We start from the raw sequence: 26,839 nt of genomic DNA on the forward strand, positions 1-26,839 counted from the left end.
CCTGGAGGTTCTTGCCTTTTCCCTAAACTGAATGGAACTTGACTTCTATTGACAGTCCTGAGATATTCATCTATTACCTTTGAGCATGTGAAACATCATGACTTGTATGAATTCTGCGGAGGTTTCGTCAGGTTCAATCCAGGTCTGCCAGTTTAAAGTTCAAGGAGGGAAGTATGGGCCCCACATTACAAAAAGATGTAAGTTAAAATATGAATCTACATTAAATTACATGTTCTCACCTTCTGTATATGAATTAACTAAGCATGTGTCATGTAACTTTACTTATCTTATAGCCTCCCTCTTCTACCCTTAATAAGTGATTAGGTTGAAAAAAGATGCAGTAATGTGAACATACAAGCAAGCACTGGTCAAAGTTCATATTTATTTTTTCAAATTGTTAACTTGATAGTTCAAGTACATAATTTAGCCAGTCTCTCCCGTCTATATTGGAAATACTACTGTGTTTTCCCCAAAATAAGAAAGGGACTTATATTTTTTTGATCCTCGAAACATGGCCGTGGCCTTATTATTTTGGGGGTGCAGTAGATGGGAAGCACGGGAGTGGATGTCCCATGGCTGCTGCCTCCCCCTCCATGTTCTTAGTGCCATCCGCCGCTGCCTTGTGGAACAAGACTCTGCAAAGCTTGTTGTGCCGTTGCATGCACGGACTGCAGGACTGCCCCGAGCTGCTTCATACTGGCACAGCTGGGGTCCTCCTGCTGCTCTTGCATGCAACAGCACAAGAAGCCTTGCAGAGTCATGCTCCACAAGGCAGGGGCGATGGCATGATGAGTCTCACAGAGACTCATTTGTGGCAGGTGGGACATGTTGGGCCGTGAGACGTGCATCCTACTTGACACGTGTAGTTCCGTCGCGTTCCTCAGCGTTGTATCCAGAGAAGGCCATTGTAAAAGAAAACGTATTGCGGGTTCAAGGTTTGATTGACAATGGGCTTCTCTGGACACAGCTCCTAGGAACGTGATAGAGCGGCAAGTGTCAGGTAGGATGCACATCTCATGGCGAGGTGTAATTTGGGGGTGGCAGGTGAGGCGGGGCGGGGTGAGCCAGGAGACGTGCGTCCTACCTGGGACTTGTAGCTCTGTCGCGTTCCTTGGAGACAGAATGAGTGAGAGGCGGGTGCGTGCACACACACCGGGACTGGCTTGGGTCCTCTGGGCTCTGCCTATGGCAATTTGAAACACACTCCTGCCTGCGCAGAGAGGAGCCGAACATCAATTCCTTCCTTGCAGGCAGGAGCGCATTTCAAAAAGGCAGAGTGTCTTACTGGAGATTGTTTGTTTCAGCTCCAGCTCCAACCGTCACCATGGAGTGGAAAGCACACTAAAAAGAGCGGCCGCGGCCCTGACTGGCATCTTGAAAACTGAGAGCTGGAGTTTGCGTGAGAGAAAGAAAGAAATAAAAAAAAAAGAATTCTTCCGTTTTGGATTTTGGCTGCATGCAAGGAAAGCAGCAGTCTTTCCCAAGGCTCTGAGGCTTCAAATGCCAGCCAGGGAGTAGCTGCTCTGCGAGTGCGCTTCTAGCTCTATGGTGATAGTCACTGGATGCCTCCCCTTCCCCATGGTCCTGCCATCTGAGTGCTGACAGGGAGCGGCTGCCACCAAGCCACTCCACCTTGGGACGGTGATTAAGCCAGACTTCCTGGGAAGGGGAGCCTCCCAGGACCCTTGCCGGCACTCCTTTCCTCTCACAGGTGCCCAGCAGCAAGACACTAGACAGCCATGCCAAGGGCAGCTCTGGCAGATGCAGCTTGGCCAGCCCGGCCACAGCCAGTGCTCCCTGCCCGCAGTTGAGCTTGCCCTGCAGGGAGTCGGCCAGGGTTTCCGTAGGCGGCAGCAGCGAGGCCAACTGCAACGCTCACAGCATCTCAGCCATCCCCGCCCAGCAAAGCAGCCAGCGACCAAACCCGAGCTGACAGCCAGTGACAGAGAGTTAGGGAGGCAGTGGGGGGAGGCAGAGCCAAAGAGGCAGTGACAGGGATGTCTGCTGCTCAAGCCCTGCAGGAGTGTGTTTCAAGCTGACATTCAGAGCCCAGATGAGTCGAGCTACCGCAGTCCCGTGGAGTATGCACACACTTGCCTCTTGCTTGCTTTTGCTCTTGCGGCCAGGAGCTGCTCTTTCTCCAATGGGCACCCTTTTAGCTGGGAGGGATGGAGGGACGGAGGGAGGGAGAGAGGGAGAGAGAGAGAGAGAGCAAGCAAGAAGTGAGTACACGCACACCCCGCTGGACTGGTTCGGCTGCTCTAGGATGCTTTCAGCAGCATTTTGAAACATGTTCCTGCCGGCAAGGAGACCACGAGGCAGGGATCTACCATATGTTTGCCTCCTGTTCTTCGCAGGCAGGCAGAACGTTTCAAACTGATGTAGGTAGAGCTCAGATGAGCCGAGCTAGTCCTGCAGGGTGTGTGCGCACCTGCCTCACTTGTTCTCGCCCCCCCCCCCGGCCATGAGAGTACCCACTGGAGAAAGAGCAGCTCCCGGCATGTCCCACCCTTTCACTGGAAAGTATTTTCAAGGCAGCGCTTATTTCAATGCATGTCTTGAAAAGCCCCGTGGGACTTATTATCAGGACATGACTTATTTTCGGGGGAACACAGTATTCTGAAAAGAATAGAATTCTCATGGCTCCATTAGCTACTTCCTCATGCAAATATATATTTATTGCTTTCAAGCCCCTACTTTGCATTCCACAGAGCATAAAAATACCAAAATATTTTCCCTGTTACAAACATGCTTCTCTTGCTCAAGGATATTCTCCAGCCATTCTTCATGGCTTGTTAGTCATCAATTGAATCCGATCTCACAGCTCTTCCTTGTTTTAAATACATGATCCATTTTTATAGAGAACTCGTATGACCAACATTTGTTTATATGCCAAAAAATCAGTGTTGGCTGTTGGTGACCACAGATACTTTAGACCTTTTCCAGTTTGATCTGTGTCCAACTTGGCTCTTCAGGTCTTCCAACAGTGTTAACTAAATATTTCCATCATGATTAAAAGGGACTGTTACACAATATGTTGTCATGAAATGGATAAGATGATCTCTTACGATTTTGTTTTTAAGTGAAACTGATAAAATATGCTTTCAGAACAATTCCATCTGTACTAATGGGATTTCCATTTGACAAGATCAAGCTGTTTTTAGTTATGGGAAAAGAATTTCAATAACATTTCAAAAACCTTGAAAACAATCTGTGTCTCTCTAGCCTATTCAAAATAATTCTCTACAAATGTTCTACATTTAGAGAAGTGCTGCACACTTTTACACTGGGTTGAGTCTCTCTTTTTTTCAGACCCATATTTGATTTAAACAAATGCAAAGTTGGGCAGAAAATATTTTAGGTGTTACTCTCTTCCTGACCCCTAATTTATTATTTATAAAGCAGAAATAATGTAACATAATGGCTTTGCTAAACATTCTAAATACCGTTTTTTTAAAAATGTCCTTTCTATCAAGGTTCTGTTTTTTCCACATAATACTACAAATTCAACAGCTGTAAAAATTGTCACCAAAGAAGAACAAGGAGAGAAAGAACAAAAAGCAACTCCAAGCCCAAAAGGAAGTCCTTTCTCCCTCATCAATAATTATCCTCAACTGAGCTTATTTTTCATGAGTGAATGGGAATAGATCTCCTGTAGGACTTATTGAATGGGAGGGGAGACAGCAGCTTCCCCTCCTCCCATTCACTAAGTCCTGCTCCCTGAATGAAATCTCTTGTCTTCCCACTCACTACTTGTTTTTTATTGCCAATGGAATCCATCTTCACCTTTAATCTGTATCCAAGTCCTATCCAAAGGAAACAGAGCAAAAAGTAGTTAAACTTGTTTGAATTTAACATGTATAACTGATTGCTTTGCAATGTTAGTTACACTTAAACTTGTTGATCCATCATAACATTTCTATTACATAGTTAAACCTCAATATAAAAGACTTTAATATACTGTCAATATAATATACTGTCAAATGACAGTGATCTTGAGTCATATGATGAGTTATCTGTTTAACAATGACTTATAAAAGGAAAACCTGAATTGCAAGAGGAGAACTCTTAAAAGCCTTAGCCTTTGAAATGGAATACAGAGAAATAAATATTCAGGCAGCTCACATGGCCTCAAAGGTCCCCTGAGATTAACAGGAATATGTGAAAGTCCCTTGGAATCGAAAGTAAGAAATACTTGTTGAAATCCACCTTTTTTTTTTTAAAAAAAAAGTAGCATTCTAGCAATCATTTTTCATTAACTCTGGAACTATTCACAGTAGACCACACCCAGCACAATAGAGTAAGATGAACGTAGAACAGCATGTCATTACTTTTCAATCATTCCTGATTTAGGAACAAGAGAGGGAGGGAGAGAGTTATTTTTCATGAACAGAGCATCAGTTTGTTTCAAGCTTTGGAAATATCCGGTATGCCTTTCTTTCAGGCTCCAGGTTTGATGCCACTACTAAAAATTGCAAATATACATTTAAGGACTTTTTAAAACACCGCAGCATCAGTAGTGCATCAGTCTTAGCAGCAAAAGCAAAAATTTTACCATTTATCAAAAATATGCACACACCGAGACATTTGTGATCTTTTTTTTACGATGTCCCTTTATAATGAATGAATGCTAGTACCATTTTTCTTGATACTGCACACCTTGTCAAACTCACAATTCTGAAGGGAAGTTTTATAATGGTTTTTCAGTGTGGTGTACAAAGAAACTGTTTTCTCAGAGTATGTAAAAGGCAGGAGCTTCTCGTTGAGAAGAATCTGAACCTTATACTCGTCTTTGGGAGATCTAGCTTGATCACAATGATAAAGCACAAATAACAAGTTGGCGGCATAAGGGACGATACGACCGCTACGGAACTTGCGTTTCGACTGACTGTGATAGTTGCTGGCGTTAAGAGGCACTTTGTCTTTAAAATAGCCCATGAGTGAGAGAAGAGGCTGAAGAGTCTCTGCGTGTCCAAACTGGATGATCACAGGCGAAGAAATAGGCTTTGACCTGAAAAGTTTAAAAGTCGAGAAAGAAATGATTACTCAAATTTACCCAAGTTCGAATGAATAAGAAACTACTGTTTTGTTACTACAGTAGGTGCTGTTGTCAAATCTGCTAGCAGAAAGCCTAAATTTAATTATTGTGATTTGAAGCTTGGAAGTTGGAAAAAGTCATGTTTTGATCAATTAATACATTCAAATAATGGCCAGTTCCTCAAAATAGGGCTCCTTTTGAAAACCCTACCCTAAGTACCTCAAAAAAACAATGAGAAAGTCTCTAGTAGACTGCAGAGGCCGGTTTTCTGACAGGTTTGCAATAAACCTATGAGTGTCTAGGAGGGAGTGACTTCTTTAAATGTTTTTCAATATGCACTTTTTCTAGAGGTCTGCCATACCTAGCTAAGCTGAAAATGCATTTGCTAGCCCTTCTGTTAGATTATAAATAAGCTTTTCAGGGAACCTTTGGAATTTTATGAGTCACTAAGATAAGGATGCAGTACAAAGCAGATAATACAAAGCCTGAATACTGTAAAGAATTACAGAGATGGTACAGAATAAAATACTGTAGGTACACACTTAAGTTATAATCCATAGTTGATTGCTATGGTTGAAAATCTATATACTGTGCCAATTTCTATATTCTGGGAGGGTTTCTAAGCTTATGGATAAGCCACACCTAAAGAGATTTTTTAAAAAACAGCCTAATGTGATATGTACAGCTAGTACTTCGTTTAAAGTGTTTGAATACATTAACCATATGGATTAGTGCAGAGATTACTGAGATCTGTAATGGATTACAAATCAGAAATGCCGGCCTTAATCCTTTCTATCATGGTACTTTTTAAATGTGGTAGACTATGATTCTCTTTATCCAACCAAGCAGCCAAAGCCAATACAGATTGTAAGATGATGAGATCTGAAGGATAGAGATGTGTTATGAAGGCTAAAGGCCATAGTTAACTGTTCCCACATAAACCAGATAGTAACCCAGGAAGCCCTTTTTTGGACTGTGTTATTTGAGATTGATCTGATCAATTATCCAATTCAGATAATACATTTTAAAAAAATTATTTCTGTTGAATTCTTGATGCTCTCTAACTTTCATTGTTTGCTTAGAGTTGTTTCATTTCTGATTAGGCAACATCACCAGTGCTGGTAATCCCCACCGTCAGTCGCCATTACCTACTTGAGTAATGAAACATCTGCAAGCAAAGGTCTAAGGAGATTTTCAGTCATCCATGTCATGGTTGTCCCAAATATGCTTTTTTCAAGAGGAAACTGGACTTTCTGAACAACCCTCTCTAAACAGAGAGGTAGGGGTACAACAACAACTATCTCCAGTCTACAACACAGTCCTTTCAACAGTTCCAGGAAATTTGCACTGCTCAGGTGACTGTGAGGACACAGATAAACCTCCAAGTGGCCTCAATGACTCTCTAAAGAATGCAAATGATGAGCTGTCTGCAAAGAGTATAAATCCTTCTATTCCCCACCATCCAGTCAAAACTGAAGAACCTTCTTGGATGAGAAGTGAAACATCTTCAAAGAAAAGGGGCTGCTATATCCACCATGAGGGAGAAAGGGCGTTGGTCCTACCTGATGCTATGATGGTGGATTTAGCAGCCATGCATGGGTTAATGCTGTCTGCTCAGTGATTGGACCGAGCCTGCCAAAGCTTCTAGTGATGTTGCTGTTGCTCCTCCTTGCTCCAGTTCGCCTCAAAGAAGCGAAGTAGCAGACTCTGTTGTGCTACAGCCAGAACTTTCTACAACAACAACTGAAGCCAACTTATATACAGGAATAGGGAGGAGCTGGCTGCTATATCCACCATCGTAGAAGTGTATCAGTTAGGACCAACGCCCCTTCTCCCTCATGGTGGAGATAGCAGCTATACTATACCCAAGCTGAATGTCCATACGGGAGGGCCCTATGAGTTGGTGAGATGTCAATCTCTCACCACTTGCTGAAGAACCCTCCAACTGAATGAAACTTCCGCTGATGGAAAGACATCAATTTTATAATGGAGTGGGGCTAGCCCAGGTCACTGCCTGACACACTGCCTCCACTGATACACTACAGAAGTAGCTGCACTCCTCATCGGATGGGCTGTGAGTTGGGAAGGAGGCTTCCTGGCTTGCAATGGTGGACTGAATTCATCTGTAAACTGTAGAAAGAGACACCTTGCGTCCCATGAAAGCTGGCTGAAATGAAATGAGCAATGCCTCCAACCTCCTGAACTCTTCTGTGCATTAAATGTAAATACGCAGTGCCCTTCGCACATCTAAAATATGCCAACACTTTTCATTAGGATGCACCGGATTTGCACAAAAACTTATGAAAAGTAGAGCTAACCTTCAGTAGGAAGGTGGGATCTAAGTGCAAGACCACTTTTCTGCATGAAAAATGCAAAGATATTCTTGTACTGACAAGATCGCCAGTTCGGACACCTGCCTGGCCGATGTAATGGCCACCAAAAAGGCTATTTTGCATGTGAGCAGGCATAAGGAGGACTCTCTGAGTGGTTCGTATGGTGCTACGGTCAGGGACTTCAGGACCTTGGGCTAGTCCCAAGATGAATAGTGATGTATAACAGGTGGCACAATGAAGGTAGCCACCCAAAGGAACCTCTTGATGTGCGTGTGAGGGGCCGTGGAACCACAGGTAGACCCTACCCTCTTTGGAATCAATGGAATCAATCCCCTGATGTAGGATTCTGGTAGATGGACACAACTGACTTTTCTCCCAATTTATGGAGAAACCATGGTGCTCCAGTGATTGGATTGTCATTCACAAGTCTGCCTGAGCTGGATCGGGAGACACCAATTGAATTACTATGTCATCTTAAGTAGCACTGGATGCAAACTGGAACAGCTCTGGGAGTTGCAGCTATTGCTACTAACAGTTTTGTAAATATCCCAGGGGCAGATGATAGCCCAAAGGACATGGCCCAATATTGATAATGTGTTCCCTCAAATTTAAACCTGAGAAATTGCCTATCAAGAGGAGAGATAGGCACATGCAAATATGCATTTGTCAAATCAATGGAAGAGAGGAGTTCGCCCTCCCTAACGCCCTCTAGAATCATTGTTAACAAGTACATCTTGAACTTCTTGTAGACAATGTAATGGTTCAGTTTTTTGAGATCCAGAACTGCCTTCCACCACCCCTCTGAGGCCTTCGGAACCAAAAATAGGATCAAATAGAAATTCTGTCCATATTGATTTTCTGGAACCCCTTCGATGGCTTGGATATCCAGCAAATGCTGAACAGCCATCACTATGTGAAGTCTCCAAGGTGTGGAGATGAACTCCAGAGAGAGGCCAGATTTTATAGTTTCTCAAATCCAAGTGTCTGAAGTGGACTCTTCCCAATGGTCAGCAAAATGGTCCAACTGATCTATGATGGGGGGCTCAAGTGTGTACTTACTGAGGGCGACGGGCAGAATGACCTCCTCCTCCTCCCTGAAAGGGGGGGAGGGGCTAGCTCTAAATTGGCATCCCCTCTCTGCTCTGACTTGTCGAGGTCTGAAACTTTGGCTGAGCGCCGGGTGGCTGCTGGGAGGAACTTCTTGTGGTGTCTAGTCTCGGTTGACAGTGGATCTAAACATTTGTCAAAGAGATGTTCGCCTTCATAACATGCTATGGCCAATTTCACACACATGCTTCCCCGGAAGTGCTGCTCCCATGCATGTGCGGCAGGCACAAAAAAATCAGCTGGCCAGTGGCATGTGCACACACATGCACAGCGGAGGTGAGCTGGGATGACGGCTAGTGTGCCATCAGAGAGAGCGCAGCATGCCACACATGCCTTAAGTTTGCCATCATGGGTCTATAATATCATGTAAAAGGCAACAAAATTCAATTGTTTGATTGTCACATTTGTAGTATATTGCTCATTACACAGCATTACTGCTATACTGATACTGATTTTAATATTAAATCAGGCTAGCACAATTAGTAAAAAGATATATTTCTGAAAGAGAAAGAAAGATGAGAAACTTACTGTAATTGCACTAAGTCATAATGAAGTTTATTAGTTTTGGCTTAACATACTAGTGATCCCTCCTTTATTGCGGTTGTTACATTTCGGGACCACCCGCGATAAATGAAAAACCGTGAGTAGGGACACTGTACTGTATTTACATTATAAATATAGCATTAAAAAAGTAAAAAGGACACCCCCGACTGACGCCGCTCGCCCCTTGCCCAGCACTCCTTTTTACCTTAAACCAGGAGAGAAGGGGGGGAGACGGGGTAGTGGTGGTGAGAGAGAGGCTTCAAGCGCAGCAGCCGCGGTCAGCAATGGCGCTCCCTCCGGCTCCATCCTCGCAGCTCCTGCAGGCTCTCCTCCTCCAGAGCAATACCAGAAGAGGAGGAGGTGGCGGAGGCGAGGGGCTTGCAAGCAGCACAAGGCTGCTCCAGCGGTCAGGGGCTGCTGTCAGGACAACAGGGGCCCGCTGATGTCAAGCCCGGCAGCGGCGCATTTGAAAAGTCGTGGCTTGCAAAGCCACGGCTCGAGGGATGAGCGGCAGGGTCATGAACCCCCTCCGGGGCCTGCAGAAGGGCAGATCGGTGCAGGGTTGGAGCCCCCTGCATGCCGCCCGCCCTCCAGCCAGCGGCATTCCCCTGCCCCGTCCCCTTGGAGCTGGAGTAAGTGGTGGCGGTGGCTGTCAGGTTACTACATTAAAAAAAACCCAACACAATGCACTGAAGCCCCAAAAGGTGAACCGCGAAGTGGCGAGGGATCACTGTATATGAATGAGCAAACTGTACTTTATAGTGTGGCACAATTTTGTACTCAACCAAATTCATTTACAAGTTTTTGTAATTTAACCAATATTAAAATATTACTTCAGTCACGATGTATTTATAGTAGCCCTGGCTTATTTCTTTCACTGAAAACATAGTACCTCACAATTCTAATATTAAATTCTCCTAATACTGGTGACTAAGAGGATTTGGGATTTACTAAAATATTGACCAGTTCTATGCAGCAGAGATACAATTAAGGAGTTTCCTAAAGTAATATAAATGAGGAACAATTCCTGAATAAATGATCAGAAACTGATACAAGTTACCCTAGAAAGACAGATTTCTGTGATAGCTTTCTGTGTACTAAGTTGTTAATACAAATACATTTATGTTCTTATTATTTTATTTTATTAAGGAAAGGGTATGTTATGTTTGAAAATCCTGTTTGCACAGTAACAACGTAAGGGTCCCACCTACATAGGTCAACAAATCTTGACTGCTTTTCAAAAAAGATATGTTTCTTAAGTTTTGACGAGAATTTTCCAGGGATCTATTATCTTGTTGTGTAACAGAACACATTCACTTGCCCAAAAACGCATTAAGCAAAAGTATCTAATCAAACAACACAAACTCCAACCTTTTCTTTGACCTGCACTTAAGGACAATTGGCAACTCATATGGATGGGAATTGCTCCCAGAGAACCAGAACCTGAACTCAAGGACAAGTAAGTTGGCAGCCTGGACAGAGATAGACAATTTGACCTAACAAATGGATGTTTTCATAAACACCTGATAGGTCGGATTGTAAAAATATGTTCCAAGGCACCAGAATAGAAGCTTTAGTTCCTAACACCATGGGAAATTTGCCTTTTCCCATGGACTTAGGCAACCCCTATGAAACAGTCGTTCGACCCCCAAATGGGTCCTGACCCCCAGGTTGAGAACCACTTTTCTAAAGGAACTGAATGACTACAGACCAGTTGCTCTAACAATGAGTCCCATTGAGATTGGGCGGCATAGAAATTGAATAAATAAATCTGTAGTTATGAAAACCTTTGAAAGGCTAGTGATGTCCCATTTGAAAACCATCATGGATCCATTGTTAGACCCAGTGCAATTTGTATATGAGCAAACATATCAACAGATGATGCTGTTAAAATGGCTCTGAACTACATCGAACAACAGTGATGGTGAACCGTTTTTGGCTTGGGTATCAAAAGGGTGCGCGTGAGTGATAGTGTGAGCGTGTGTGTGCTCACACCCATGCACACAACTCCCGCACTTCCCCCCAGCACATGCACTCAGGCCTCACTGAAACTTTTGTTGGGCCATTTTTCATTCTCCCCAGGGTTCAACAAGTCTCCTAAAACCTGGGGAGAGCAAAAAACTGCCCAACCGGAAGTTCAGAAATGAACTTCCAGTTGGCCTGTTGGCCCATTTTTTGCTGCCCCCAGGCTTCAGGAGGCTTTCCTGAAGTCTGAGGAGAGCAAAGACAGTCGAAAATCAGCTGGCAAATCAGCTTGAGCTGACATAGGGCCACGCCTCACCTATATACTGCATGAGCAAAAAAGAGGGCGGTGAAAATATTTATAGACACCTCACATCCTAGACATAAATTGTTTCAACTCCTACCCACAAAACCAAACTATAGAGCACTGCACACCAAGACAACTAGACACAAGAATAGTTTTTTCCCCGAATGCCATCACACTGCTAAGCATATAATTCCCTCAAACCATTCACTAAGGCTGCATTACTATTAGTCTTCTCATCGTTCCTATCATCCATCTCTTCCCACTTATGACTGTATAACGTTTGCTTGTATCCTTACAATTTATATTGTTTCCTGATTGCATTAAGTGTTGTACCTCATGATTTTTGACAAATGTATATTTTCTTTTATGTACACTGAAAGGATATGCACCAAAGACAACTTCCTTGTGTATCCAATCACACTCAGCCAATAAAGAATTCTATTCTACTCTACTCTATTCTACTCTACTATTTTTAAAAGACATTTGCCATTCTAATATTTTCAGATTACTCTGTGTACATGAATGATAAATGGTAAACAAAAATGAGTTTTCCTTCCACATTATAAATCAGAAGATTATAAGCTTCCCGAATCTGCTGCCAAAGCCTTGGGTGTAATCTTTAGAAGCCCTCCAATAGGTAGTGTTGAACTGTACCTTTTAATGTGACAGATAATAAAATTAAATTACAGTATTCCTTATTTCCTTACAATATTGTTACCTTCCTTTTGGCCCAACTGAATGTAGAAAATATATCTAAATGGAATATAACTATTGTTATTTATTATTTGTATCCTGCCTTTACTTCTTTTAACAAATAATTCAATGCAATAAACATATTTAACACATTCCTCCTATTTTCCCCACAAGAACCCTGTGAGGTAGGTGAGTTGGGCTGAGAGGGAGTTACTAGTTCAAGGTGACACAGTTAACTTTCAGGTGAGATTGAAACTCACTGACTCTTAGCTTTCTAGCCTTAACCACTTTGTAACTATATTAAACTCATAAGACTAAATTAAATCCAATTTAGTTTTTGTCTTTACTTTCTGTTTTAAGTATGGCCCTCATGAAAAAAAACACCTGCATGTAATCAAAAGCACAAATGGGGATGTTGATGAAGGCCTTTGTTCTGTTGTCATTGTTAATATTTTGGGACAATAGATACATTTTTTGCATTCCATTGTAGAAAGGTCCCCTCTCATTTGGAAAATGGAGGAAATAAAAGAGAAAATCTCCCCTCTCCGGGATTAAGCTTTTAAGTGAAAGGCTCTAGTTTTAACCTTTTAATCAAGTTTACGAAGCTCAGGTAGTTTTGGAGAGTAAAAATAATTTCAAGAAAAACAATAAATGAAACAGGGTTAAATGACACAGGTTAAGTACACAAAGTACAAGTAACGCTGGATCAGCACATCGAAAGTCAGAAATCATTAACCTGTTAACAGGATAGAAATAAAGAATTACAATGGCAGAAAATGGGAGCAAATGCTATTGAAGTGTCTACTCAAACTTTCCCTATCAAATGTTACCTTAACTAGTTCTAATTCTATGTGACTCAGGTTGAACTGAGGTTTTCTTGGTGCTTTCAGAGCTTGGTTGTTGGGTTTTTTTTTTACAGACATTTCATTGCCCAAACTAGGTAACACCATCAGTGCTAGAAATTGTTAGTTGTAATTATCTCAAGACTTTTTGGGCAAATCCTGAATCTGAGATAGAGGTAAAGGTTTCCCCACACATGTATGCTAGTCATTTCCATCTCTTCTATTTGTGACATTTTTATGCCTTTTAGATAGTTAGATATTTTATTCCATTCTATTGGATCTTGCCTATATAGATCTCTATATATTCTGTAGCTATTTATTTTATTTTTTCCTCGGTATGTTGTACTTCCCCTGTTGTATCTATTAATTGCTGGATTATTCTATTATCCCTTTCCTTTTTAATTTTATAGGCCAGCCACCTACCTTGTTTGCTTTTTTCAAAAAATGTTTAACAAATTTAATGTCTTTTGCATAGCCCTGTTGTTGTGTCTGGCTTCCATTAGTAATGTATATATATTGTCTTCCTTTGGGTCTCTTTGGAGTTTGTGTTCTAATTGTTTAATATCTTTTAATTTTTTATTGTAGTTTTGCCATTTTTGCTAATTTTTCCTTTTCTGTATAAGCAATTGTGATACCCCTGATATAAGGTTTTAATATGTCCCATAAGTTCTGTAGGGCAGTTGGTTGTTTCTTATTCTCTTTCATAAATAGTTCAAATTCTTTATTTCTTGTTTGTATATATTCTTTTTCTTGCAATAATTTAGTATTTAAAGTCCATTTCTTTGTTCCTTTCCATATTATCAAAGGATTATGATCTGCTCATGTATTTGGGGCTATTTCGAGTAACTCTAATTTTTACTAATTTCTTTGCTTATCCAGGCCATATCTACTCTTGATAGGGATTAAACGGAATGTATATTGTTTGCTTCTGTGGTGCATTAATTGCCATATATCTGTCAACTTTAGTTCTTCTATCATTTCTTTAAGTGTATTTGGTAATAAGAGTTTTTTTGGTTTTCCCTTTTTTTCCTGTCATACAATCTTTCCTAGGATCGATTATTCCATTATGGTCTCCTATTAAACATATATTTTTATAATTGATTGTTGCCAATTTCTCAAGTAACTGTTGGTAAAAGATTTTTTGTTTTTTATTGGGTGTGCAAATATTTACTAGTAATGTTTTTCCTCTTTCTCTTTCTGTTTCTCTTTCTACCATTAGGGCCAGCCTTTATTTCTTTAGATTTAATTTCCTTTTATGCATATATTGCCACTCCTTCCCCCCCCCCCCTTAGTGAAGTATAAAGTTCTCTCAGTTTTTGGTATTACAGATATTTTGTATGTGTTTGCTTGATATGGACCTGCAAACATATTATTCCCGCTTTTAATTGAATTAATTTAATTTCCCTTCTTTTTTGAGCATTTAAACCAATTTAATTAGTTTTGTGAATATTTTCCTTCTTTTTTGAGCATTAATCACTGCAATTGTTAAGTCAGTAACATGGTTATAAAATAAATCTGGCTTCCCCAACAATTTGCTTGTCATAAAGTCACAGAAATCACATGACCCTGGGACACTGCAACCACCATACGCATGAGTTAGTTACCAAGGATCCAAATTTTGTGACTGTGGGGATGATGCAACAGCAGTAAGTGTGAAAAATAGTTATGTCAAATTTTTTTCAGTGCCATTGTAACTTCCAACGTTCACTAAAAGAATGATTTTATTATTTTATTTATTTATTTATTAGATTTGTATGCCGCCCCTCTCCGTAGACTCGGGGCGGCTCACCACAATAATAAGAACAATGTAAGAACAAATCTAATAATTTAAAAACCACTAAAAACCCCATTATTAAAAGCAAACATACACACAAACATACCATGTACAAACTGTACTTGTTCTATGTAATTATTTTAAGAAAATAAGTAAAATCATCCAGGGGCATGGGGTGAGGTATCATCAGTACGCCGATGATACCCAGCTGTACATCTCCACCCCATGTCCTGTCAACGAAGCAGTGGAAGTGATGTGCCGGTGCCTGGAGGCTGTTAGGGTCTGGATGGGTGTCAACAGACTCAAACTCAACCCTGATAAGATGGAGTGGTTGTAGGTTTTGCCTCCCAGGGACAATTCCATCTATCCGTCCATAACCTTGGGGGGGGGGATTATTGACCCCCTCAGAGAGGGTCCGCAACCTGGGCGTCCTCCTCGATCCACAGCTTACATTAGAGAACCATCTCTCAGCTGTGGCGAGGAGGGGTTGGCCAGGTTCACCTGGTGCACCAGTTGCGGCCCTATCTAGACCGGGACTCGCTGCTCACAGTCACTAATGCCCTCATCACCTCGAGGCTCGACTACTGTAATGCTCTCTATATGGGGCTACCTTTGAAGAGTGCTTGGAAACTTCAGATCGTGCAGAATGCAGCTGCGAGAGCAATCATGGGCTTCCCTAGGTATGCCCATGTTACACCAACACTCCGCAGTCTGCATTGCTTGCCGATTAGTTTCCGGTCACAATTCAAAGTGTTGGTTATGACCTATAAAGCCCTTCATGGCATCGGACCAGAATATCTCCGGGACCGCCTTCTGCCGCACGAACCCTAGTGACCGGTTAGGTCCCACAGAGTTGGCCTTCTCCGCGTCCCCGACAATGTCGTTTGGCGGGACCCAGGGGAAGAGCCTTCTCTGTGGCGTCCCCGACCCTTTGGAACCAGCTCCACCCAGAGATTAGAATTGCACCCAGCCTCCTTGCCTTTTGTAAACTCCTTAAAACCCACCTCTGCCGTCAGGCATAGGGGAATTGAGACATCTCCCCTGGGCCTATACAGTTTATGCATGGTATGTTTGTGTGTATGTTTTTGCTTTTTAATAAGGTGTTTTTAGTGACTTTTAAATTATTAGATTTGTTGTATATTGTTTTATTGTTGTTGTGAGCTGCCCCGAGTCTACGGAGAGGGGCGGCATACAAATCTAATAAATAATAATAATAATAATAATAATAATAATAATACAATGTGAAACCTTTCTCCTCTCTGCAAACACCACTAACTATCAATTTAAAGATCTCTTGGGTTACAGTATGGATCAGTTATGAGGAACTATGGCCCCTTTTTGACTTGTGGACTTCAACTCAGTTCCTGTGCCAACCCAAATTATACTTCAGTTCAGTTTCCATTCTGTATAAATGCAGTTCATTTGGGTAGCAAAATCATCCACAATTATTTCTTACAATATTTTACTTATTTGTTACATTTATATCTTACCTTTTCTCCAAGAGTTCAAAGCAGCTTACAAGAGGATTTTCCTTTCTTTTATCCCAACAGCAAGCAGACATGATGAATAAGATTAGGCTAATTGACTAATTAATGACTAAGGTTTCCTGGCACTTCTACACCACTTTATAAAAATCCTTTTCAGCAAACTCAAACAAAGTTTACCACAAATCTCTTTTATTTTTTTAATAGATGCATTTACTATTGTGCCTTACAAGGAGTTTATTTTCTACGGATACTATAATTCTGTGCCCAAAGCACTTAAGCCCAAGGTATGCCCAGTTGGAGCTCTTTTCATGTCCCCTGTTATGTTACCCCAAAGCAGGGGTGTCAAACTCAAGGCCCATGGGATGGAACTAGCCTGTGAAGCCTTCCTGGAAAATGTAAGAGGCCGGACCGTGTCATTTCAGTTCCATCTACCTGCCTTGCTTTGACGCAATCTATCATTGCGAAGAAGAAACATTGGGCCAGTGTGGCTTCGGTCTGATCTACCCAATGCAAAGAGGAAACATACCAGCAGTTTGAGGAGTGGCATCAAATTGGCCGTGCCCACCCAGTTGGCTGCACCCAGTGAGTGGCTTCAAGCTGGCCACGCCCACCCAGTCGGCCATGCCCGGCCAAGATCAACCACAGCTCTGATGTGGCCCTCAATGAAATTGAGTTTTGACACCCCTGCCCCAGTATCGGCCAGAGAGTGTCATCACTCACGGACCCCATGCCTGCTGGCAGAGGTAGTTTTTTAAAGCTTTACGAAAGACCAGGAGGGATGGGGCAATACGTATCTCCGGAGGGAGTTCGTTCTAGAAGGCCAGGGCCGCCAGGGAGAAGGCTATTCCCCTAGGCCCCACCAATCGACATTGTCTGGCCAACAGGATCTGGAGAAGGCCAACTCTGTGGGACCTAACTGGCCACTAGGATACATGAGGCAGAAGACAGTCCCGAAGATAATCTGGTCCTAAGCCATCATCTGCCCACTGTCCTAATCACTTGAGCAACTGGGCTCTGCCATCTGCTAGGATGATCAGATACAATAGGGCACAGGGGGTCTAGATCCTAAATCAATGCTTAGGGGATTTTTTGTAAGTAAAGCTCCCTTTGTCCCCTACTCTAAGTACATTTGAAATAGTCTCTTTAGTTAGGGAAAATATCAGTCTCCTTGAGAAGAAGAATTCACTCACTTCGGCTTAGGTTGCAAAGTGTCCTTGCTCAAGGAAGGAAAGACCAAAGGATGTTGAACTTTACTCCTAATCTCTGTAATTGAAATATTGTTTGATTTATAATTTAATAGGGTTAAGGTTAAACTTTACAGTCATCTTTCTGAGCTCTGTATTTGCCAACTACTCAACTGTTCCCTGCCTCTCTGTTAGGAAATATACCTGCCATAGTCTCAGCAAAACTGATTTTGAAAATTTTCTCAGTGGAATGCTAATCACACAGGAGAAAGGCAACATTAACGTTCATCCATTAGTTCTTTCTTAGTCTTCTAGGTGTGGCTTTAAAACCATCTTGACTCTATAAGGCACACATTGTAAATCACTCAACCTAATTATGCTTTATCTTATTTTATAAAAAAAGGTCCCTATTATCTAATCCTTTCTATATCAAGCTTTTATTTGTTCAGAAATATAAAGAAGAAATGGACACATTAAATTACATAATCTAAGGCACCATTATGAAAATATATGCCAACATCTTTTATTTACACTGCCATCAAGTGTTAAGAGACAGAACAGCATGTGTTGAAAGTCTCAATTAAAAACCAAATAACCATAGAACAGTATGTATACAACTGCTGCCTGTAACTCCAGCCTTAAATGACTTTAATGTAAACTGAGGCCATACAGCATTCCTAATTATAATTAAAAGGCTGGGAGTATATTGGTTTTCCTTTCTCAAGTAGAAATTAAGTCCGGAGGCGGGGTTCCCCAGCGAGGGGAGGCTCAGGGGAATCCCAGCAACGCAAGACTTCGAACTTCCATTGCCAGCCGAAGCGCCCATTCTTGCGTTGCTGGGATTCCCCTGAGGTTCTCCTCACTGGGATTCAAAGCAGTGCCGGCAAAAATGAAGGGAATTCCAGTGAGGGGAGCCTCAGGAGAATCCCTGCAGTGCAAGAACGGACGCTTTGGCTGGCAACAGAAGTCCATAGGTGGGGTTTCCCAGAGAGGGGAGGCTCAGGAGAATCCCAGCAACGCAAGAACAGCCGCTTCGACTGGCAATGGAAGTCCGGAGGCGTGGATTCCCAGTGGCGCAAGGCAAAAGGGATGACTTTTAGGATGGGGTTGCATGCATTATTTGCTTTTACATTGATTCATATGGGGAAAATTGCTTCTTCTTATGAACTTTTCTACTTACGAACCTGGTCACGGAATGAATTAAGTTCATAAGAAGAGGTACCACTGTATTTTAGATTATGGCTTATTCAGAAAAAAAAATCATACTTTTGTTTTTAAAATGCTATAAAATATTGGACAGAAATACTAGATACAAATACATTCAATTGGTTAGAGCCAATTTATTGCTATCAAGTATCAATCAGCCAATCTATTATGGCCAATTATGAGTCTCCAAATAGCATTTCCCTCCCATTCAAAAATTACCTTTTACTCTCTGAAACTGCCTTGTCCAAATTTTTGAAGATATCTTGGAAAAGTACGCAGCTGGACTGACTGTTAATATTATATCCATAGGCTCTCTTCCAATACTGTTTGAGATCATTCAAATACTCAAGTGCCTAGAAATAAGTATTAAACAATCTGTTGAATTAAAAATGCTGGCTTTGATGTGATACTCTGATATTTCACATTACATGGCTTAGAGATAATACAGGTAGTCCTCAACTTACAACAGTTCCTTTAGTGAGCAAAGTTACAACATTGAAAAAAATGACTTATGACCATTGTCACGCTTATGACTGTTGTAGCATCCCATGATGCTGCCCCTGCCTTTGTCTTTGCCACTGCCTGTGTTTTTGACTGCCTGAACTGAGGGGAACTGAGGGAAACCTGACTGGGTATCGAACCACTGAGCAAATATTGAGAGCATAGTGCGTGGGAATGAAGGTGATCGGCAACTGAACTGGCGGTAAACGGGCCGAGTGGAAGCATGGCGGATGACAGCAGAGCCAGTGGAAGCGAGGCGGATGGAAACCGTGCTGATTAGGACCTGAAGCAGTTTGGCGGCCGAGTGGACCTGGGACCTGGCTGGTGAGAGCGGGCAGACCTGGAGCGCTGACTAAGAAGAGTAGCCAGCGTCGGAAGATCTGCTGGTTGGAGAGGCCTGGGCCAACCATTTAGGAGGAGTTGATGAGGAGGAGGAGGATCGGCAGTATGGGAGCCATTTTGAGAACATGCGGAAAACCAGGAGATCGGAGATGCCGACCGGTGAGAGCGGCCAGCATTGGAGGACCTCCTGTGGATACCGAGATCCAACTAGCAAAGGCCAAGTTTACTGTGCGACGCCAGTGGCTAGAAGAAAGGAGAGATCGATGCCAAGGAGACGGAGGTGATCACAACGGGGGGAGAATACAGCCATGGGGTGGAGACCAAGGCGAACCATGGACTCTTAGAAAGGGTGGACAGTCTCTTTTCCTTACCCCCCTGGAAGAACCTATTTGCCCCTTCTACATAAACTTGGGACCTAGCTGTTTTTATGGACAGTGTTATTGGACTGACTCAAACTGAACTGATGCATTTGCACTTATTAATTGGGTTTTTAACGTAACTTATTCGACTCTATCTATATTCTTGTATTTTATATTTGCATTTTATATTTTGTATTTTATATTTTAATTTTATTTTTAAGTAGTTAAGGGGTTTTTTTTTAAAGGATGGACTGGAATTGTATGGATGACATGTATGGTATGTATGGTATGAATGAATACACTTTTATGAATGGAGAAGTCAGCTCATTAGGCGATATGGAGGCAGGAGGGCTGGGGGATCCTATCTCTGGGGTAGCAGATGGCCAGAAAATTCCTGTGCTGCTGGGGAGAGGCAGATATGGTGGGAGCCATGGGGCAACTTGGTTGTGGGGAAACGAGAGAACACTGCCTGAAAACGATCCTTTGTTCCAGTCCCATCTGGTGATGAATGTAATCTGGGCCCTGGACTCAGGCTGCTGCTGCTCAATGCAAGGTCGGTGGTGAACAAGGTTCTCCTCATCTGGGATTTGATCCTGGATGAGGAGTCCGACCTGATATGTGTGACTGAAACCAGGCTGGGCCCATAGGGAGGAGTTCCTCTCTCTGAAATATGCCCAGCCAGATTTCAGATATGGCATCAGCCGCGACTCCAGGGAAGTGGGGGAGGAGTGGCTATTATAGCCAAGGAGACGATTGGCCTACGCTGCTCCTGAGATTGCTGGTTGTGACTTCTTGTGAAGTTGGACTAGGGGTTCAGGTGGGCTTGTTGCTCACGTACTTGCCTCCCAGCTGTGTGTCAACAGCCCTGCCTGTGCTGCTCAAGGAGGTAGGCGGGCTGGTGGTGGAGTTCCCCGAACCTATTGTCTTGGGGGACATGAATCTGCCGTCACTCAGCGAATCCTCTGGGCTAGCACAGGGGTTCATAGCCACCATGGCAGCCATGAACCTGACCCAAGTAGTTGGATGATATCTGCGGGCCCAGGACAGGGGCTTGTCCTCTGTCCTGGTGCTTCTTGACCTCTCAGTGGCTTTTGATACCATTGATCATGGTATCCTTCTGCGCCGGCTGGAGGGGTTGGGAGTGGGAGACACTGTTCTTCAGTAGTTCTCCTCCTACCTCTCCGGTCAGTCGCAGTCGGTGTTAGTGGGGGATCAGAGGTTGACCTCTAGGTCTCTCCCTTGCGGGGTGCCTCAGGGGTCGGTCCTCTCCCCCCTGCTATTTAATATCTACATGAAACCGCTGGGGGAGATCATCCAAGGGAATGGGTGAAGCATCATCAGTACACTGATGATACCCAGTTGTACATCTCCACCCTATGTCCAGTCAGTGAAGCAGTGGAAGTGATGTGCCAGTGCCTGGAGGCTGTTGGGGTCTGGATGGGTGTCAATAGGCTCAAACTCAACCCTGACAAGACGGAGTGGCTGTGGGTTTTGCCTCCCAAGGACAATTCCATCTGTCTGTCCATTACCCTGGGGGGGGGATTTTTGACCCCCTTGGAGAGGGTTCGCAACTTGGGCATCCTCCTCGATCCACACCTGACATTAGAACATCATCTTTCAGCTGTGGCAGGGAGGGCGTTTGCCCAGGTTTGCCTGGTGCACAAGTTGCGGCCCTATTTGGATAGGGAGTCATTGCTCACAGTCACTCATACCCTCATCACCTCGAGGCTCGACTACTGCAACACTCTCTACATGGGACTACCTTTGGAAAGTGTTCGGAAACTTCAGATTGTGCAGAATGCGGCCGCGTGAGCTATCATGGGTGTCCCTAGGTACGCCCATGTCTCGTCAACACTCTGCGGCTTGCATTGGCTGCCGATCAGTTTCCGGTCACAATTCAAAGTGTTGGTTATGACCTATAAAGCCCTACATGGCATCGAACCAGAATATCTATGGGACCGCCTTCTGCCCATAAATCCCAGCGGCCGATTAGGTCCCGCAGAGTCGGCCTTCTCCGGGCCCCGTCAACTAAACAATGTCGTCTGGCGGGACCTAGGGGAAGAGCCTTCTCTGTGGCAGCCCCGGCCCTCTGGAATCAACTCCCCTGAGATTCGAATTGCCTTCACCCTCCTTGCCTTCTGTAAGATGTGGAAGACTCATCTATACCGCCAAGCATGGGGGGGATTGATTTCTCTCCTTACCTTTCCTGACTCAACATATGAGATTGGTATGATTGTTTTAGAGTTGTTAGTTTTTTATAATAATGGGATTTTTAATATAATTTATATTGGATTTGTATTTTATTGTATCTATTGTTGTGAGCCGCTCCGAGTCCGAGCAGCATACAAATATAATTAATAATAATAATAATAATAATAATAATAATAATGATATGATCAAAATTTGGATGCTTGGCAGCTGGTTCATTTTTATGACGATTGCAGTGTCCTGGGGTCATGCAACCTTCTGGCAAGGAAAGTCAGTGGGGAAGCCAGATTCATCTTACAACCGTGTTACTAACTTAACTGCAGGGATTCACTTAAACACTGTGGTAAAAAAGGCTGTAAAATGGGGCAAAACTAACTTAATAAATGTCTCACTTTACAACAGAAATTGTAAGTCGAGGACTACTTGTACTCAACACTTACCTTGGCATCTTTTTTGTTGAACAGTGAACACCAGGGGGAACTAATGTTTTTTATACTTAGTCCAAAGGAACAAGTAAAAAATGCCACTTGAACCAAATCTGCAGGGGGAAAAATAAGATAGCAATAAACTAACTCAGTTTTTAAGATACTTATTCAAAAATGGCAAGATTAAAAAAACTAATTCAAAAAAGGAGAAAACATTTCTTTACAATACTACCATATTAGTGAAGAAAAAAGGAAATTGAAATATTAATCCAGGAATAGAGCCCTGCATAGAAACAATGTGGTAGTAGAATACAAAGTACCACAAACCAAGTTGTTACTTCTTTTCCCAGACAACTTGCAATTCCGCTGAATGTATAGTGCCACAAAGAATTTCTTGGTTTATCTACAATTTCTGCATCTACAATTTGCAGTCAGATGTCAATATGTATAAAAAGTAAAGTACGATCTGGCACATGTTTAATATAAACTAATCTATATTATTCATAAATGATATGCAAAGGATGTTAAGGGTTTGCAGTGAACTTGTTTGATTAGTAAAAGCAAAAACAGAATTTATTTTCTGGAGATGCTTGCAAATTTGGTTCAAATGCTTCTCCATTTAAGCTGCAAAGTATGAAACCTGAAACTTAATGTATTATCTTTTCTATATTCTCATATGTAGGCAAACGCTAACATACTATACAAAATAAGCATGCATATTATATAGGACAACATAATTATTTACCAGTATCTACTTTTGTACTTACTGTATTTTCTGTCCTTCATGATATTCTAATTAAAAAGCCTACTGCTTATTTAACTCCACACTGTTACTCTGATGAACTTTAAGATTTTTTTTCCTATTCGGGTTTTTGAAAAGACAGTGATCCTAATATCTATAGTGTGCATTTCCTCAAGCCTTACAAAATGGAGATATAAATAATGACTGATGGCAAGGATATTATTAGTTAGTAGCTACTCAGCTTGCTAGCAGTGGATGTTCTACAGCAGTTACATGTTTGGGGACTGAATTACCTGAGCTTTGCATGAGAATTGCTGATAGGTTACTTCCTTTCTGTCCTCCACACCTGATTATACAAAGCCTTTCCAACCAGTGGGACACAATGGGAAACGTCTGTCTCTTCTCTCCAGGCTACCACATAAACATGAATCAAGTTTCAGTTTTTACTCTTGGTGGAAAATGTGCAGGTAGTCCTTGATTTAGGGCCATTCATTTAACAGCCATTTGAAGTTATGACTGTGTTGAAAAAAGCAACTTATGAGCCATACTCACACTTACAACTGTAGCAGGCCGCAAAGTCGCAAGGTCAAAATTTGGTTGCTGCATCCTAGGATCACATGATCAGCACTTGTGACCTTTCCAGGAGGCTTTTGACAAGCAAAGTCAATCAGAAAAATTGTACTTGCTTAATGACCATGGGTGATTCACTCAACAAGTGTGGCAGGAAAGGTCGTAAAATCGGTGTAACTCCACTTAATGATTGCATCATTACTGAGGGAAGCTCCATGTCAATCGTGGTCATAAGTAAAGGACTACCTTTATGCATGTGAGACATAATGCCCGCAACCAGGACACTTTGGTATTGAAGAAGAAGATCAAATCCAACTGGTATTATCATGTTTAACATTTCATGTCCACTGATCCTTATAATAACTGAAGACAGGTACCAAACCCAATAACCTTTAAGATTTCAAAGACTTTTGTCTTGAGTATTACCTGCATCCAAGTCTTCCTCTGGTAGAGACAAAGTATGTGTGGTTTTATTCACTATCTTCCTCATCTCAGGGCTTTCCTTAAAGGCATCAACCTCATGTAAGGCTGTGTCATTGTCTTCAATGTCTCGTACAAATTTTTCACAGTGATCAAAAAATCTCATCAATTTATCATTGATTTCAAATGTTTCTGTAAAGGTAACTGAAAATAAACAAAGTAATGTTAGTGATTCCTTTATTTCATCATTATGTCATCACATTACTGTTATAACTACTAGTGTACATTTGAAAGAGTGAATTGCATTAAATCACTTATGTAAACATCTTTTCTCCTAGTGATGGAGATTTCACTAAATATCCATTGAAAGCATTTTCAGCATCCTTGGGTGTGGCATAAATAGTATGATACAGTTAATCCCCAAGTTATGACCATTCTCTTAGCGAACATTCAAAGTTATGCAACCAGCACCCCCTAGTGTTTATGAACAAGTCCTGAAACTACACATCTTGCAGCACCATGAATAGTTGTTCGTCCTTACAATCAACCACAGAGCTCTGCAACATTTGTCCTGTACTTTGCTGGCCAAATTTGAGGTTAGGAGGGTGGACTCATCCCTCCAATGCTCCATTTAGGCCTGCACAGGCCTTGCCCAGCAGTTTGCTGACCAAGGCCTCGCCCGGCACACTGCAGGCTCCTCTGAACCTCCATTTTGGTCTGCAATGTGCCAGGTGAGACCTGCACAGGCCTAAATGGAATTTTATTTTGGCCAGAAAAATGCCAGGTGTGGCCTGCAGAGACCTAAACAGAGCTTCGGAGAAACACACATGGCTGAGAGGCTGGAGAAGAGACAGCTTGCTAGAACTTTGTGTGGTAAGTGGCCCAATGCAGCAGACTGGGTGTGTGTGTGAAGAAATTGTGGGGAGCATGAGATATTTCAATGGGTCGGGGAGGCCTTCGGTGGTCTTAAGCAGGTGGCTATTCCATCAGTAGGGCCCACTCATGACCTTCCTCATCCTGAAAACCTCATGTGCACTTAACAAGTCTCACATTCAATTAGGAGGGGGTGATTGTGTTCAAGATACAAGATTCACTCTCACAAATCCTTGGGTTATGAATGGAATGGGCCAGCTCCATTACATTTGTAACTTGAAAACTACCTGTATTACGTCTATTTATGTGCAATGGTATCATATGAATTCAATATGCAATATTAGGAGAATGGACAGGGGTCTCAATGGGCATTGGCAAAAAGTCCATGATTTTAAGTTTTCCATGTCCAGGAAAAATGGAAATTAGTAATCATTTGTTGCAACTATGATAATTGGTATCTTAGTCTACCCATTGGTATTATCTGACTGATCACTGGAAGTGGTTGGCTATTCCATAACACTTTGATGCAGAATTACACTTAATAGTTGCCTACTGCATCTCACAGTTATTGAATATATTTTGCCTATTACTACTTGATTTAAATAAGACCTTCTATAGTTGAACCTTGAGCTCCAAAACAACCCCGCCTCCACAATATCTTATGAAATTGTTTGTTTCAAGAAAAACAATAAAGTATTTGAAAGGATAGAAATGAGATATCTTAAGTTGAAGGTGTTAAAGTAATTTGAGTTCATTGATCTATCTTATATCATTGTGTGATTATTTAGTACAGATAGCCCTTGAATTATGACCACTTATTCAATGGCTGTTCAGAGTTACATCAGCACTAAATGAGGGGGACTTACGACTGGTCCTCAGAGTTTCAGCCATCTTAGTGTCCCTGCAGACCTGTGTTCATGATCTGAGCACTTGATCCTGGCTCACAATTATCAAATGATCATGATTTCTGATATTCCCTGCCAGCTTTCCACAAGTGATGTCAATGGGGGAGCCAGCAGAAAGTTGAAAGCTGCTGCTGTTTTTGCCAATTTTTCACCTGACCATGGTCTGCAGCACTGCTTGTGGCATATAACCACATTCCGTAATGCCTGCCCCCCTTCTTCTGCTTGCTTGGATTCCTACCTCTTCCTGCTTAATGGCCTATATGATTCTGGGGTTGCAATAGCAAACGGGACTGTGGGATTGCAGTTGCTAAGCAGTATGGTCACATGATATTGAATCACATTACTTAGTCACAGGGATCGTATTTTGTGTACATTAGTAGATTTATGGAAAAATATTTGAATGTTAATAATGTTCGTACAATTTTGACTTATAAACCAAAACTTTGGGATCTGACTGTTTATTAGGAATTGTGAATGTATCAAGCATTGGTGGTTGTGTGCACTCACATTTTCAGTGCTGGGCAATAATATATTAATCACTTTCACTTTTAATTATATAGTCCTTGATTTTGGAGCATTCATTTAGCTATTGATCAAAGTTACCACAATGCTGAAAAAAGGGACTTATAACTGTTCTTCACACAATATGACCACTGCAGTATCTCCTACAGTCATCTGGTAAAAATTCAGGTACTTGACAACTGGCTTGTATTTACAATGATTGTAGCATGCTAGAGTCATGTACTGTAATTGCCATTTATGACTCTTTCCCAGCTGGTTTCTGACATGCAAAGCCAACAGGGGAAGATAATGGCGGCAGTAAGATTCAGTAATGACCATGGTGATTTGCTTACCAACCAAAGCAAAAAGGCCGCAAAATCAGTTAATAATTGCCTTGCTCAGTGACAGAAATTCCAATCCCTGTTGTGGTCATGAAGGCTATTTATCTTGAATTAATTTTAATTACTGCTTGATGAAGCCAGTGAGAAAGAGACTATTGTTAGTCATCTTTCAATCT

The 26,839-nt window shown here is 42.1% G+C and overlaps 1 protein-coding gene across 1 annotated transcript in view; it reads right to left on the reverse strand.

Moving 5' to 3' along the window:
• Positions 1–2,653: 2,653 nt before the first annotated feature.
• MINPP1 (multiple inositol-polyphosphate phosphatase 1) overlaps positions 2,654–26,839 on the reverse strand; it is a 33,110-nt gene continuing 8,924 nt past the window's right edge. Inside the window, 4 exon segments of the mRNA XM_070752249.1 lie at positions 2,654–5,011; positions 18,696–18,829; positions 22,327–22,424; positions 24,050–24,247. Coding sequence (XP_070608350.1) covers positions 4,615–5,011; positions 18,696–18,829; positions 22,327–22,424; positions 24,050–24,247 — 827 coding nt within the window. The 3' untranslated portion in view covers positions 2,654–4,614.

This window comes from Erythrolamprus reginae, chromosome 5 (genome assembly GCF_031021105.1).
Source record: "Erythrolamprus reginae isolate rEryReg1 chromosome 5, rEryReg1.hap1, whole genome shotgun sequence".
NCBI classification, from domain to species: domain Eukaryota; kingdom Metazoa; phylum Chordata; class Lepidosauria; order Squamata; family Dipsadidae; genus Erythrolamprus; species Erythrolamprus reginae.